This window comes from Mustela putorius, unplaced genomic scaffold, assembly GCF_011764305.1.
Source record: "Mustela putorius furo isolate JIRA1106 unplaced genomic scaffold, ASM1176430v1.1 tig00000876_pilon_pilon_pilon, whole genome shotgun sequence".
NCBI lineage: Eukaryota > Metazoa > Chordata > Mammalia > Carnivora > Mustelidae > Mustela > Mustela putorius.
In genome coordinates this window covers 4,708,401-4,722,693 of record NW_025421506.1, presented here as the reverse complement: position 1 = coordinate 4,722,693, position 14,293 = coordinate 4,708,401, and the positions used below count along the sequence as shown (strand labels likewise).

Sequence of the window (14,293 nt, the reverse complement as noted above, 5' to 3'; positions counted from 1 at the left end):
TCCCACTCCCTCACTTTGCCGTGTTCGCTACCATTCAGTGCTACGGAGCACAGTCTGTCTGGGCTGCCCAGTGTTGGATGTGCATCACTCCCTCTTCCCTGGAGAGGGAGTGACCAGGAGAGTCCTGTAAGCCAGCCCACACTCTCCCGCCCCGAAGAGCCCTTCTGTCCAGCTTGGAAGGTCTGTTGCAAACACTCATCAGAAACCAACAGCATCTCAGTTTCACCCTTCAAGGAAGGGGCTAGAGTGATCGACGTGCTCTGCAAAGGCTTCCAAACTTTGTGCTGGAATCCAGAATGGCCACTTGACTTCAGATCAAAGTGCTTTCACAACTTGAAGAGATACTGCCTATACCCTAAAGGATAGTGAGGTGGCTTGTCCCCTATGCCAGGCTAAGGGAAAAGGAGCAGCAGAGAGACCTCAATTCCTACTTTACCTTTGAGGCCCATGTCAGAAGTCACCTTCTCCCAAAAGACTTTCTGGATCTGCTCAGGCCTGAGCTCTCCCACCTTTGAACTCATACAATATTTGGTATTTACCTCTCTCTCCCAACTTATTTTCTTCTTCCTTCTGCTGTATGCTTTTCTTATCTTCACAGTTAAACTCTGACCTCTTTCAGAGCAGGGCTGGGTCTCACTCATCCTTTTATCCCTACAGGTCTGGCGGGGAACAGACCCATGGAAGGTATGCAGCTATGGGATGAGGCCAGACCGGCTTCATGCCTCTATTAGTGAAGATGGCCATATTCAGGGCAGTGAGAAGGACCTAAGCAATGAGACTCAGAACTGACCCTCTGGAGATGTGGGCAGGGGCCAAGGCGACGAGGAGTGCTTTTTGGGGAGATGGCAGGTAAAGGACAGAGAGATCATCGTTAGATGCCTGAAAAATACTCGGATTACCAAGAACAGCAGAAATCTGATTGTCTCAGGACAGAAGCATCCCAGAGAAGGGATGACGATAGGGTCTTGCTTATATTGGCCTATTTAACCCTTGCTTAGTGCCTATTGTGCATCAGTCAGGTGGTGGAAAATACGAAGAGAAAGAGGAGAAAAAGAGAACCGGCGTTTCCTGCACGAGCTCCATGTGTGATTCATAATTATCCCATTCGCTGCGCCAGTCTGCAAATTCTTACAAGTGTTTTTCCAAATGAGGAAACTGAGGGCCAGGGAGGCTATGTAAACCACCTAAACCTACAGAGCCAGTCAACAGCAGGGCTGGGATTCCCTGCCCAGTCCGACACCAAACCCCACCACCTTGCTTAAATCTGCCACATGGCCTCTCTTCACTGTGTGGCAGGGGACACAGGTGCACATGCTGCCGGCCAAGGTGCGGAGAGGGGTGAGAGGGTGAGTAAAACTGCAGCTCCACTCTGGAAGAGGTCGCAGTCTACGTGAGGATGACAGGAGGGAGAAGGAAGAAGCGAGGCAAAAGAGGTAAGCACTAGATACCGTGGGAGTTCAAAGCTTCTAGAAGAGTAAGTATTGTGAGTGGAATGATCGGCCTGGGCTACCCGGAGAAGGTGACCTTGAGCTGGTTAGTGAGAAATAAACAGGATTTCAACAGGCAGGAGGAGCTTGAACAGAAGCATTCAGGTATGCACAAACTTGAGGATTTCAGAAAATGTTAACTAATTCAGCATGGAAAGGGTGGGGATGGCAGGGAAAAGACTGACCAAATATTAGGAACGGAAAAATAAGCAGGAGGCTGTTTAGCTGCCATATCCTCATTAGAACTGGCGGTCAGTTCTTTAAAGTAGAGGCTGTTTGTTTAGTTGGCATAGGATTTTTTAAATTACTAAATTTTATGTAAAAATCCAGATTTAGAACTTCCTTTTAAACAACCAGGAGTCCAGGCTCTACCACGCCCTCCTGCCAGCCCCGCCACCCGTGGTCCGAGCTCAGAGGAGACTGCCAGCTTGTCTCAGCCCTCGGCATGCCCTAACCTATGACACCAGCCACTTTATTCTTCATTACATGCCAGAAGACATCTGAGATTATGCCTCCTGATGTAAATTTTCATCTTATTATTAAAAAACAAACAAACAACAAACTAGACACAAGTTGGTGGTGTCACCACAACCATAACCAGTGGTCATGCCACGGGATGACCTTCTATTCTAGTCTTTGTTCAAATGTCCACCATCAGAGGGGCCTTCTCATGGTGCCTTCTAAAACTGAGATCACCCCCGACTCTCTGTTCAGCCTCACTGGCCTTCACAGTGCTCACCACCGACGTGGTAGGGATGTGTTTGTCTGCTTTGCTGACCTCTCACCCATCCCTACAGGGAGAACACCCCCGCCCCCCCGCCCCGGTGGCCCAGCATCCAGCATAGTCCTAGCGCACAAGAAGCCCTCTGCTGATCTGTGGAATGTGAACAGATGCCTGTGAACAGACTATGACTCCGGGTCGGGAAATGCTTAGGGTCACCGTAAACCCACCTGCTGTGCTGCGGCCCAGAACACGTCTTCCAAGTGAGTGGCGAACCCTTCACTCAGCCACTCCTCCGTCCAGTCCCGGGCCCCGATGGCTAGGCCGAACCAGGCGTGAGCGATTTCATGGCACAGCCGGGTCCCACACAGATGGCTCGTTCCTGTCAAGACGCTCTGAGAGAGGAAGATGATGTGTGGGCTGTGGATAATGGGGGAGAAAACACACGGGAGTCTTGTTAGAGCCTGCCCTCGCGGCTGCCCCATGGGGCGGCTTTCTCAGCCCCGCGAGCCTGTTATTATCATGTGCATGCTAGATCATGACTGATCGGCTCACAGCTTAGATGCTTTCAGAAATAAATAAAGTGGCAGTTTACGTTTCTGGCAGCGGTTCAGGGGGCTGTTTGTGCCAAGCAGTCGTCTCTGTCATCCAACGGCTATTACCCGTAATCAGTAACCTGCACCCAAGTTTTATACCCAAGAAGTGACAAGGCGATGGAAGCATTTACCCTGAAATCTGGACTGTAAAAGAAGAGCAGGTGTGAGAATGTGAAGCCCATACTGTCAGGAGAGTGATCAAAGAAGCCCCTTCAGCCAAAAATCCGGGCAGCTTACATGCAAATGGAGAAGTCATGCAGAAGGACAGGAAAAGCTGAGAAGAATAAGACCAAAATTTTCCATCGCAGACTGGGGCTGGCTACGGAGTGAACATGCTAACAGGTATCGCGGATGGGCGAGGTGTCCCAGAGACTCAGAGAAAGTCCGAGTCTCCATAAGGCAAAGCTTTCAAAGGTCTCATCTCTCTGTAGATGCTTATACACTCACATGACATAAGAAAATTTGGGCAGGGGGTAGGGTGAAGGTAACCCACCCAGGTGTGCAAACGGCCCCAGGGCTGGTACCAGCTGGAGAGATTTATCTAATCTCATTTTCCATACCTTGTTTTAAAGCCCCAAATACCACGATTAGAACTGCATAGAAGAAGTTGGAGAAAGGGAGGCTGAAAACAAGAAGCGGACAGAAAACCTTCCGTGCGTCCCCCTTCCACATTGCTCATTGATCTGGGACTTGTTTACAGTTTGTCTAAAGGAAGAATTTGCTCTTTAAAAAACAAAAAAAGCAAAACAAAAAAACCTCTCCTCTATCAATTGAACTCGAACAGTTGTGAAACCTCCCGAATTAAGAAACCGCGCACCCTGGTTCCTTCCTTCAGAAGCCATTTGTTTGTTCTCACCTTGGCTCAGCACAAGCCAGGACCTTGCTTGGATCTGTCATCCGCCCCCATGGCCACCAGTAGAGAATGCCCCACCTGTACTTCCCTTGCACAACATCGCCCATTCAGCTCCAAGAGCTCCCCTGAAATCACAGGAGCCATGTGTGCCAAAAGAGACAGCTTTCATGTGAAATAATAACAGGGCAGGCACGCAAATGAAAAGCGCCTGCCAGGCCCTCGGCAGTCCACCAGAAACCCCAGGAATTAAAAGTGCACTCGGGGCATTTAGGACACGGGAGAGGGAGGAGTACAGTAGTTCAGTGCACTCACTCAGAAAAGCGGGGGCAGCAGGAAAGAGGGGAGGACGGGAGGGAGCACTGGTGGAAGGAAGGCAGGTGGGGAGGAAGGACCAGAGAGACACAGGAGCTAACCTCCTTCTTACTGAGAAAGTCGCCCCACGGAGAAGACAAACTGCGAAACCTGGCATCTGCAAGTCAATGACCCTTTGCTCTGGCCTATGCAGCGCTACAAAGAAAAGCCACAGAAATGTACCAAGTAAATAACATTCCAGACATACTGCTGGCAGCACTTCACCCTTTTTGGCTAAAACAAAACAGAAGTAACTGCAGGCCTTGTAAACAGGCTCCAAGCCGAGCCTGCCTGCAGCCGAAGGGTCTCCAGGCCAGAGATACAGACGGTGTGCACCCAGTGACAGGGACTGGAGGGCTGACCCGTCCGCTCAACCCGGGGAGGTTACACAAGCTGATGGCTGAAATCACAGCCAGACTGATCACCAAGAGAAAGCCTCCTGTGTCCGCGGTGACTGCTCTCTGTTCTGTCCCAGAGTGGAAACCTAGCCAAGGCCCATTTATGCAAATATCAAAGTCTAGAGAGCCTGAAGGAATGCACGAAAGCAGCTGCGTGGTGGTGGTGGTGGGGGGGTGGCTGTGCATTTTCCTGCCCTTTAATCTTTTCCCTCCAACGGCCTTTGTTGTCTCCATCAGACCTCCTTCCCCACCTGCCTGGACGCCACCAGGTCCCGGGCCCCAGTGCGTCTTGGCTGTGCTCAGGATGGACCCACGTGGCTGGAATCCTATACTCCCACTTCCCATCCCCAGCCCCATCTTTCTAGCGGGGAATAACTGTACTTCCTACTGTCTTCTGAGAAAGATCAAAGCTGAAATGTCCTCCTGGGTGGGAAGGAAGGGCGTTTCACTTGATATAAGGGACCCTATTATCAGTGGAAAACACGACCTTCTCCCTGAAAAGCAATTTTCCAGTTGAGAACCAGACCCTAAATCCTCCTTCAGTGGAGTCCACCCTCTGAGGCTGGATTTTACCTGTGGGCTACTCTGGGGTCGTATTTCCCTATAAAGGAAATGGCTTCCTTCTTAAGACTAAATTAAAAACATGGAGTCAGGTTTTGATAACCGTTCTCGAGGGCTATTAACAAAATTCTGACATAAAAGAACCAATAGAATTTATTTTCAAGGAGAATTTCCTCCTCTCCTTTCGACCCTAAAAGTCAGAATTTCTCCTGTCAAGTAGGATTTTTTACACTGCCTTTTTTCAACAGTGAGGGGGGAAAAGGATAATGCTCTTAAGCTCATTTCAAGGAGTAATATTAAATATTCCTTTACGAATAGATAATCTATTTTCTGCCCACCTTCAAGATAGAATGGATGTTTAGAATTTTCTACTTCTACCTTAACCTTGATTTATAAGTTTCACCCCTGGTTTCCTCACACATTCTCGAGTTCTCAGAGCCTTATTCATGGTCCTAATCAGCCAGCAGGTCATCCGTCTTCACTCTGACAAGACCCATTGGAAAACAGGTTTTCTTGTTTCCCCTGAAAGGGCCTGTGTCGGCTGCCTCTACAAATGTCAGATTGTCGATTCATCATTGCAGAGGACAGAAGATAATCACTTCAATGATATCTTCATCCTAAAAACAGGTTTCTTTTTTTTAAATTCACAGAATTTATCACTTTTCCCAAATAAGAGATGGACTTTCAACTCTCAGAAAGCACCAGCCCCCGGAGTTGTATTCTCCATCATAAATTCCCTTTTGCTACAAGTGGTCGAGGAGGACAGTGGGACAGAGGAGGACATGTGTTCTCATTCTTTCCCAGGAGACCACCAACAGGGCTGCTCCTTCCAGAGGAGTACATGTGTCTTCATGTGTCTTGGATGTCTGTTGCCTCGCCCCTCGAGATTAAAAAATACCATTTCTGGCCTGAAAACAGCTTCTCAAGACTGTTCCTAAAGCTACCTCCCCACCCAGATTAGAAGGCTGTATCTGTTAATTTAAAACATGCTTCTAGCAGAGGAGGAAGGAGTGCCTTCATTACTCTCAAGAGCCCCTCCAATCCTTCGGGAGGAATTCAATTTGGAGCGGAAATGGAGAATTTCATCAGATCTTAAGCAGGGGCTGTTCTGTGATTTATTTCAGCTTTGTCCAAGGAGATGCGACCAGCGCGGCCCATCCTGCTGCCCAGGGAGAGATCCAGCACTTACCGATTCCAGCTCCGTGTTGCTGCCTTGGCCTGTGGGAGGACCAGCAGGACAGGAACCGGCTTTTGGTTGAGGACAAAAAGAGTCCCAGGCCACCCCTCCCATGATACTGGAGCTGATCCCAATTTCCCTGGGGAGTGCAGATTCACTTTTTGTACAGATCCCTGGGAAGTGCATCCAGGAAACCGACTTTTACGTTCCTCAAGCTTGAACTTCTTAGTGATTCAAACTTTTTCACAATCTCAACAATACGTGGACTTCCATATCCCATTATGGAGAGGAAGGATGAACCAGGAAACAAGGGGAACAGGGGCTCCTTTCCACCCCTTGCCCAAAGTCAAACTGGAGAGCTTAAAGCGTCTCCTGAACCCGTGAAAAGCAACTTTTGCTTGCATGACTTAATTACTTGCTCATCTAATTTGGAAAATTCAAAGTAGGACTCAGGGTAGCCTGGGGCAATTGGCAAGGGAGGACAAATCTAGGTACCACTCCTTAAGATTCAGAATGGGTTTTCTCTTCTTAAGCTGTGATGTGATACGTGCTAAGCACTTCAACCTATGTGTTTACAAACCAAAATGCTCAACTTGGGGCCCCTCTTCTCTGCAGTGAATTCCTGTAGTCTCCCACTCCTACATCAGCCTAATGTAGGGGATGCATCTGTGGTCCCAAAGGCAAAGGGGCACCCAGATGACCTCGAGAGCCTCTGCTCCCTCTTGGCTCTGAGACCGCTCAGTAGGAACTAGTTTCATTCCATTTGCCCCATCTGGCATCCCACTGGGGCCGCACAAGGTTGTCTTCAAACTGGAGTGACGTAAGATGAGGGAATGTTCTTTTGGGGACAGGGACTTTCAGGAGTTTGAGGTAGAAACCAGCTCTAAAAACGTGGAAGAAAACTCACTATATCTAATCAACAGTGGGATCTAGGTTTGAAAGAAAAGGGTAGCATTAAGTATAAGTTTTCCTTTAAAAATTCTGAATGGCAAATAGGCAGTAAAACATCGACTCATTTACCTAAATGGATTTTGGCTGAAACTGCCAAGATAAACCGAGCAGAGAGTGACTAAGAGAACGCCCAGGGCCACATTCCGGAGATTTCTACCAAAAAAACGCACTCTCCTTCTAAAGATTCCTATCACTTGAGCATTTGCTGGGTTTGAGGCACAGTCTGTTACACACATCATCCCATTTGACCTACCTCATGACCTCAGGAGATAGATTTTATTATCATCATTTTACAGATTATAGAAGTGAGGTAGAGAAAGGTAAAGTGACTAGCTCAAGGTCACATAGCTGGCAAGTAATGGAGTTTTTCTACTCATACGGTCTTGACGCTGAAGCCTTACTCTGATCCACTGGCCCAGGGTCATTGTGTTTAGACCTGTAATTTCTGGGCTCCCATCCTTCTGTGCCAGCTCAAGTCCAGTGATGCAATGAGGCCCTTGTTGGAACTATATCTTCACGGTCCACCCAAAGGGAAGCCACCAGCCATGCCCTGGGACCTCTGTTCCCTATATCTATGTCAGAGCCAGACTGGCCTAAGGTTACCAGACCTTTTGATCACAGAGCTTCAGCCTCTTCCTTGAGGGAAGTAGAGTGATGATGGAAAGGACAGGGCACAAAGCAAGGGAAACCTCATTACTCCACTTCTGATGTCCTCAAAGACCTAAATTCCTGAAGTAACACCTCATTCTCCCAAACTCTGTCCTAGGCCAGGAGTTCCTCAGGAAACACTTCAAGGGGATGCTTAGATAGACAAGCAGGTGCAAAGGTGCTGAGGCTATTCCCCAGGAGTTTAAGAAGAGCAACAAACCAGACTTTCCCTGGCCTACATCTCCCACCCATTTTTACTAAAGCCGAACGTTTCTTTTTCCTAAAAAGACATTATTTTTTAGAGCAGCGTTAGGTTTACAGCAGAACTAGCAGAGGATACAGAGAGTTCCTATACACTCCCTCTACCCAAACATTTCTAACCTCCCCTACTATCAACATGCCCCACCAAAATGGCGCATTTGTTACTGCAATTGATGAACTTACACTGATGCATCATTATCACAGTCTATAGTTTACACTGAGGATCACTGTTGGTGTGCTATATTCTATTGGTTTGGACTAATGAATGAACGTGAACGCCATTACAGTATCACACAGCACAGGGAGTAGTTTCACTGCCCTGAACAATCACCTGATTTTTTTTTTTTCCAAGAAGAGATGGTTTAAAGCAGATCACAAACTCAAAGGTTGACAGGAGTCAAGAACATAATAAAATGAGGGATGTGGGAGATGGGGGAAGTGGATAAAAAGATGAGGGAAGTAGACAAGGAGATGAGGAAATAGAAGAAGGAAAAGGGGAGCAGGAAATAAACAAGGAGAGGGAAAAGGAACCATGGAGATGAGGGAAACAGACAAGGAGAGGAGGAAAAATACAAGAAGAGGGGGAAACTCAAGGAGGGGGGAAATAGACAAGGAGAAGGAAAAGGAGTCAAGGAGATGGGGAAGGAGATAAGGAGGGGGAAGGAGACAAGGAGGTGGTGCGGAAGGAGATAAGGAGAAGCAGAAAGGGACACGGAAATGGGGAAGGGGACAGGGAGAGGTGGGAAACAGAGAACACAAAGAAAGCAGATAACAAAAGGAAGGAGGAAGTAGACAACAAGTTGGGAGGTGAATAACAAGATGAAGGAAGTAGATCAGGGAGTGATAAGGATGTAGGGCAACAGGTAACTATAACGGAAGTAGAAAACAATAGAGTGGAAATACACAGCAATTTTTATAAACACCATGTCAAAACCAACCAACCTATGGACAGGGGCTACAATTTTCTCATCTCTGGTTTAAAGCAGTTATCGTACGGAAGAAGCTTATGCTTTCATTGCGCACGGAGGTGGTAATGACTGAGATCTGCATCCTACCAGGGTTCAGGATGGATGCTCATGGAAAATGGGGAAATGCTCAAAAGCTGAGCACAGATGACAGCTAGGAGAGAGGGGGCTCCTAGTGAGGCACAAGGAGGGAAGAAGGGGTAGCACTCAGTGACACCGAAACATTTTTGCCTGCTTCATAATTTGGTTTAGCATTGACCTCAGACCTATTGCTAATGGGGAAAATAATAGCACAGCAGCGACAAAACAGAGACCACTTCTGACTCAAGAAAACAGAGGCCATTTTTGGCAGAGTACTTCGCTATCAAAAAGCAGAGCCATGGACACTGCCCTTCCACCCTGCCGGGCAAATCGCCCATTGCGAATGCTATCTAGACCTCAGCCCTGTGTGCTAAATGCGGGCAGCACTAGCACCCCGTTATTAAGAATTGGCTACCTCTAGCTCGGGCCACCCAGCCTGAGGATGGTGGCAGTATTGGTATCTAGTGGTTCAGCTCCTTTAAAAAGTGAAATAAAGCTACAAGTGGATGTCTCAGGTTTTAAAGCTAAGGAATCAGAGGCTAGTATTCGAATGATCCAACTGTATTTGGACTTCTTCCCTTCTGAGTCGTAGCATGCACCTAAGCGGTCTCTGCTTTCTGACAGAGGAGAACACAGAGACAACTTTTTTTGAAGTTACCAAACACGGGGTTTTGGACACCACGGACCCACCCATATCAAAACTATAAGAACAGTATTTACCGCAGCCAAACATGTCTTTTGAATCACAAAATTAGTTAAGAACCGAGAGCTGTGCACTTTCTGCAGGATCTGGAGAACTCTTCTGGTAAGTAATTACCAATGAAAACACGCTGGCAGCCTCCACTGGAGCACACAGATGACAAAATGTGATTCCCTCCACTCCCTCGTCCCCCTCCTGCTGCCGTCCTCCCCACCAGGGTGATGTTGTTTGTTCCCATAAAAGAGCTAATAAAATTAGCTTTCCCTGTGATACAGGGGAAATCTTTATTTAATAAAATAACGCATTTTGCTTCATTCCCAGAACAGCAACAAAATGGCGCGCCTGAGAACCATAATAGCTCATCCGGTTGGTTTTCGCTGTGCAGATAAGTCTGTCATTTGTGGCCATGTGGAAGGATGGGAAGCTGCTTCCTGAAGGAATATGTTCAGGCGGCTTGCACAACCCTCGGTAAGAAGTGTGTGGTCACGGGTTTCCTTTGAAATACGGTGTGAACACTCTTTAGGTCCACAAATCATGTCTTCCCATGTTCCTTGTCTAGAAAAAGAAAAGGTGGGGATTTCCCAAAGAACACACAGAAATGATAACTGGTGGGTGGTGGGGGTGGGGAGGTCACCCATTGCTTCCACAACCGAGAGGTACTCCGGGAATCTGAAATCTCAAGATGTGGTCAGAAAGATTATCTAAGCACTGTGCCGGGAGCGGCTGAGAGCACACGCGAGGCAGAAAGGCGGGTCTGGACGGCCAGAGGCCCAGGCACGGCAGGGCACTGCAGACTGACGGAGTGAGTCCTGAAGCAGATGTTCATGCAGATGACAGGGTCCTCCTGCTAGACAGCCACACTGTCAGTTAGCTTTCAAAGCCAAGCTGCCTTGGGGCATGGCTTAACAGAATCAGATCTCTAACTGAACCAAAGGTAGATCTAGGAAGACAGAATGAGAGGAAGCAGAGTTCAGGTTGTCTCTAATGGTTGGTCCGATGGTGGTGAAAAAGGAAGTGGGGGGAGGGAAGAAGAGGAAAAACAAACTATTAACGATGCCAATAAACTCTTAAGACATGCTTACTCTCTCCCAGGCACCATTCTGCTTACTCCACCTTCACTAAGCCATTCAGTTCTAACAACAAGGTCACGATGGGCACAGTATTGTTATTATCATCAACCCCATTTTATACACAAATAAACTAAGCCACAGAAGTCACATCGCTTGTCCAAAGATCCCAGGGTTAATCCGCGACGAAGCGGATTCAAACACAGGCAGCCTGGCTCATCTGTGTGTTTCGCTTGTTCAATATCTGTGGGCTTCAGAATCACTTAGAGGCGGGGTTGCTAGATAAATACAGGACACCCAGTTAAATCCAGATTTCACATAAAAAATGAATAACTTCTTAGTGTATGTCCTATCCCATGCAATACGTGCTAAACCTGGCAACCTTACCTGGGGGGCTTGTTAGAACAGATCACTGGGCCCCCACCTGCAGAGTTGGGTCAGAGGCTGCAGCTGATTAGCAGCTGGCCCTTTCAGAGGGGGCCCCAGGCCCTCAGACTCCATCTCCCCCCCAACTTTCTGTTTCCTCAGTCTGGAAACAGACTGGCTCAGTCCACTTATCAGGTGTGTTTTCTTCTCCTCCTTTCTTATTAGCAGGATTAAGAGAAAAGCAATATATTTCTTTTTATAAAGATTTGATTTATTTGACAGAGAGACATCGAAAGAGGGAACACAAGCAGGGGGAGTGGGAGAGAGAGAAGCAGGCTCCCCACAGAGCAGAGAGCCCAACGTGGGGCTTGATCTGAGGACCCTAGGATCATGACCTGAGCAAAAGGCAGATGCTTAACGACTGAGCCACCCAGGGGTCCCGTAAAATATTTCTCCTACCCGTGTCTCCATTAAAAGTGGGCAGAGAAGACCAAGTGTTCTAAGAGATGCTCTGCCATGCACCTCATTTAAATTTGCTGCCTGAATCCTTAGAAGCATGTGGACTTAATCTCTTATTTAGTTTTCCTTATGAAAAATTCTATCAACCTGGTTCATGTCTAGAAAACAGTTTAGCAAACTCTTGCTCCACGGAGGCACCAAAGTCAAAACCAAATTTCAGCCTCCCTCAAGTCAGTCACTACAAATTCCATACTACTAAGCATGGCATTAATTAGGTTTATTGTATTTTTGAAATCCAAACACAGTTTCAATTATTACTAGTCACTAATGGCTTATAATGAAGGCAGAGCTTGTTAGCTAAGCAAACAGCTGGCATGTTTGTTGAAAGTGTAAATAGAAGGGAAATTCGTGAATTAAATGAATGAATTCGCTGATTGTTCTGGCTAGGCTGTCAAGAAGCATTCAGCTGCCACAACATATATCACCACCTTTGCTGAAAGGATTAGCCTGCCTGAGTTATCTTTATCCGGTCAGAGATCTTCTTAGTGGTCGCTTACAAAGTCAATGTCTCTCTGAATTTTTGAAGTACTCATCTGCATCAATAAATGCCATTAAGGATAAGGGATCACCTGGCTTGGGGGGGGGGTGTTCATAAATAACTTTGCCTTTAAGAACAATAGCCATATCCCCTCATCTTTATTTGACTCCACAAATAGACAAACAGACTAACACAGCATGCCTAAGGATATAAAGGGACAATATGTCTCATATTTTCCAGGGTGGTCCTAGAAAGTATGGGGCAGATGGTCATTCTCAGACATACTGAACTTAACAGCATTTCCCTTTAAAAGGTAATAAACTACACCAGAAACAAAATAATAAACAAATAAAAGGTTTCCCTCTCCAGTCTCCTGATTTTTAACTATGCTTTTTGTTTAAAATTCCTAGTCTTTCCCTTTCTTCTTTCCAAATGGAAGTTCTCTGTTTACTGGATATCTATAGTTAATTCCCATTTCTCTCTGATGTGTTCAGCATGCTGGAAGTGTAGGGGAGGGTCACAAGAGTTCCTCTCCTAAGTAATTCTTGGTGCCCATGGGCCCATTCCTGGGCGGTTGCCTTCTGGTCTCGTGAAAAGACACCTGGATCTGTTCGTAGTATGTTTAGCTGCAAGCAACAGAAAAGACAACGCAGGCTGGCAAACGCCTATAACAAGACCCCCGGAAGAGGGTGGTTTCTGGGGTTGGCTCAGTGACTCAGCCATGCCATTACAGCTCTGGGTCTTTCTATCATCCCACTCTGCCAGCCGTTCTTACTGTGTTCACTCTCATCTTCAGGCCTGCCACCTCTTGGTCCCAAGTTGGTTACCACAGCTTCAGGAACCACTTTCATGTTTAACATAGAACATAAAAGTGGGAGAAAAGGGGTGCTGTGCCAGCAATATCTATCCCTTTAATCAAGAAAGCAAAATGTGCCCTAGAAAGTCTACAGCAGACTCCCTCTCACTGGTTACCCCAAGCTGTAAGGCAGCACTGGGAAGAGGCTCTTTGGCTTTATCTGATCCCAAGGCCGAGCGAGGCAGCTGGAAGATGGGGGTTCTTGTGGGTGTAGGGCTGGCTACAACACCTTTGCACAACCCTCCGTCTCAGAGATGTTAGAGAGCTATTTCTTGCATCCCTTAGAACGCAAATTCTTTCAGAAGAAACAATGCACTAAGAATTCACATGGAAGTTTTACTAATGTATTTCATATTTTTCTAGCTGGAGGCAATTTGAAGATGGGGACTTATAGGATGGGCAAGCTGATGTCCTTCAAGGACACAGTCTACCTATTTCTCAACTTAACATGATGCTGGCTGACATTTGGACTTTTGTTTTACCTTCTTGGCCTCCAGGAAAAAGCTAAAGGCAATGCTGTTATGTTATGGTGGTTTTTAAGAACTCAGGCTTTGGGGACAGAGTCCTGCGTTTGACTTGTGGCTCTCCCAATAACAACTGCATTGGTGTTTAATAGTGCTGCTCTAACAAATGACTACAAATGCAGTGCCTTAAAACGACACAAATCTGTCATTTCACAGTTCTGCAGGTCAGAAGTTTGACACCAGTCTCACTGCTTTTAGAAGTCAGGACACGGGGTCTCGTGTGTGTCAGGTGGGAGGTGACCAGAAAGGGGCAGAAAGGGGGTCTTCTGCGGCATAGGTCACATTTTCTTTCTTTCTTTCTTTTCTTTCTTTCTTCCTTCTTCTTCTTCTTTTCTCCTTTTTTTCCTTTTTAAAGATTTTATTTATTTGACAAAGAGAGACACAGCGAGAGAGGGAGCATAAGCAGGGGGAGTGGGAGAGGGAGAAGCAGGCTTCCCACTGAGCAGGGAGCCTGATGCAGGGCAATCCCAGGACTCTAGGATCATGCCCTGAGCCCAAGGCAGATGTTTAACGACCGAGCCACTCAGGTGCCCCCACATTCTCCTTCTTGATTAGGGTGCTAGTTATAAAGGTATATTCAATTTATGAACATTCAACAAAGCTGTACACTTGTGTACTCTTCTGCAAGGTAGTGTACTTCAGTGAAAAGTTAAAAAAGAGAGAGACAAGCATGTTGGGAGGTGGTCATTTTCTTCTTGGAAAAATTAAGGCAAAGATTCAGCCAGAGCCCCAT

General features: G+C 46.9%; 1 protein-coding gene across 12 annotated transcripts in view; it reads right to left on the bottom strand.

Moving 5' to 3' along the window:
• The window catches only part of AOPEP (aminopeptidase O (putative)), a 339,093-nt gene that overhangs the window by 143,946 nt on the left and 180,854 nt on the right, over positions 1-14,293 (bottom strand). For all 12 annotated transcript variants that reach the window (XR_006608428.1, XM_004777387.3, XM_004777386.3 and 9 more), the window contains one exon: positions 2,439-2,628. Coding sequence is in view for 11 of the 12 variants with exons in the window: in XM_004777387.3 (XP_004777444.1) it covers positions 2,439-2,628 (190 nt within the window). In the remaining variant the exon portion in view is untranslated. The remainder of the gene's footprint in view (positions 1-2,438; positions 2,629-14,293) is intronic.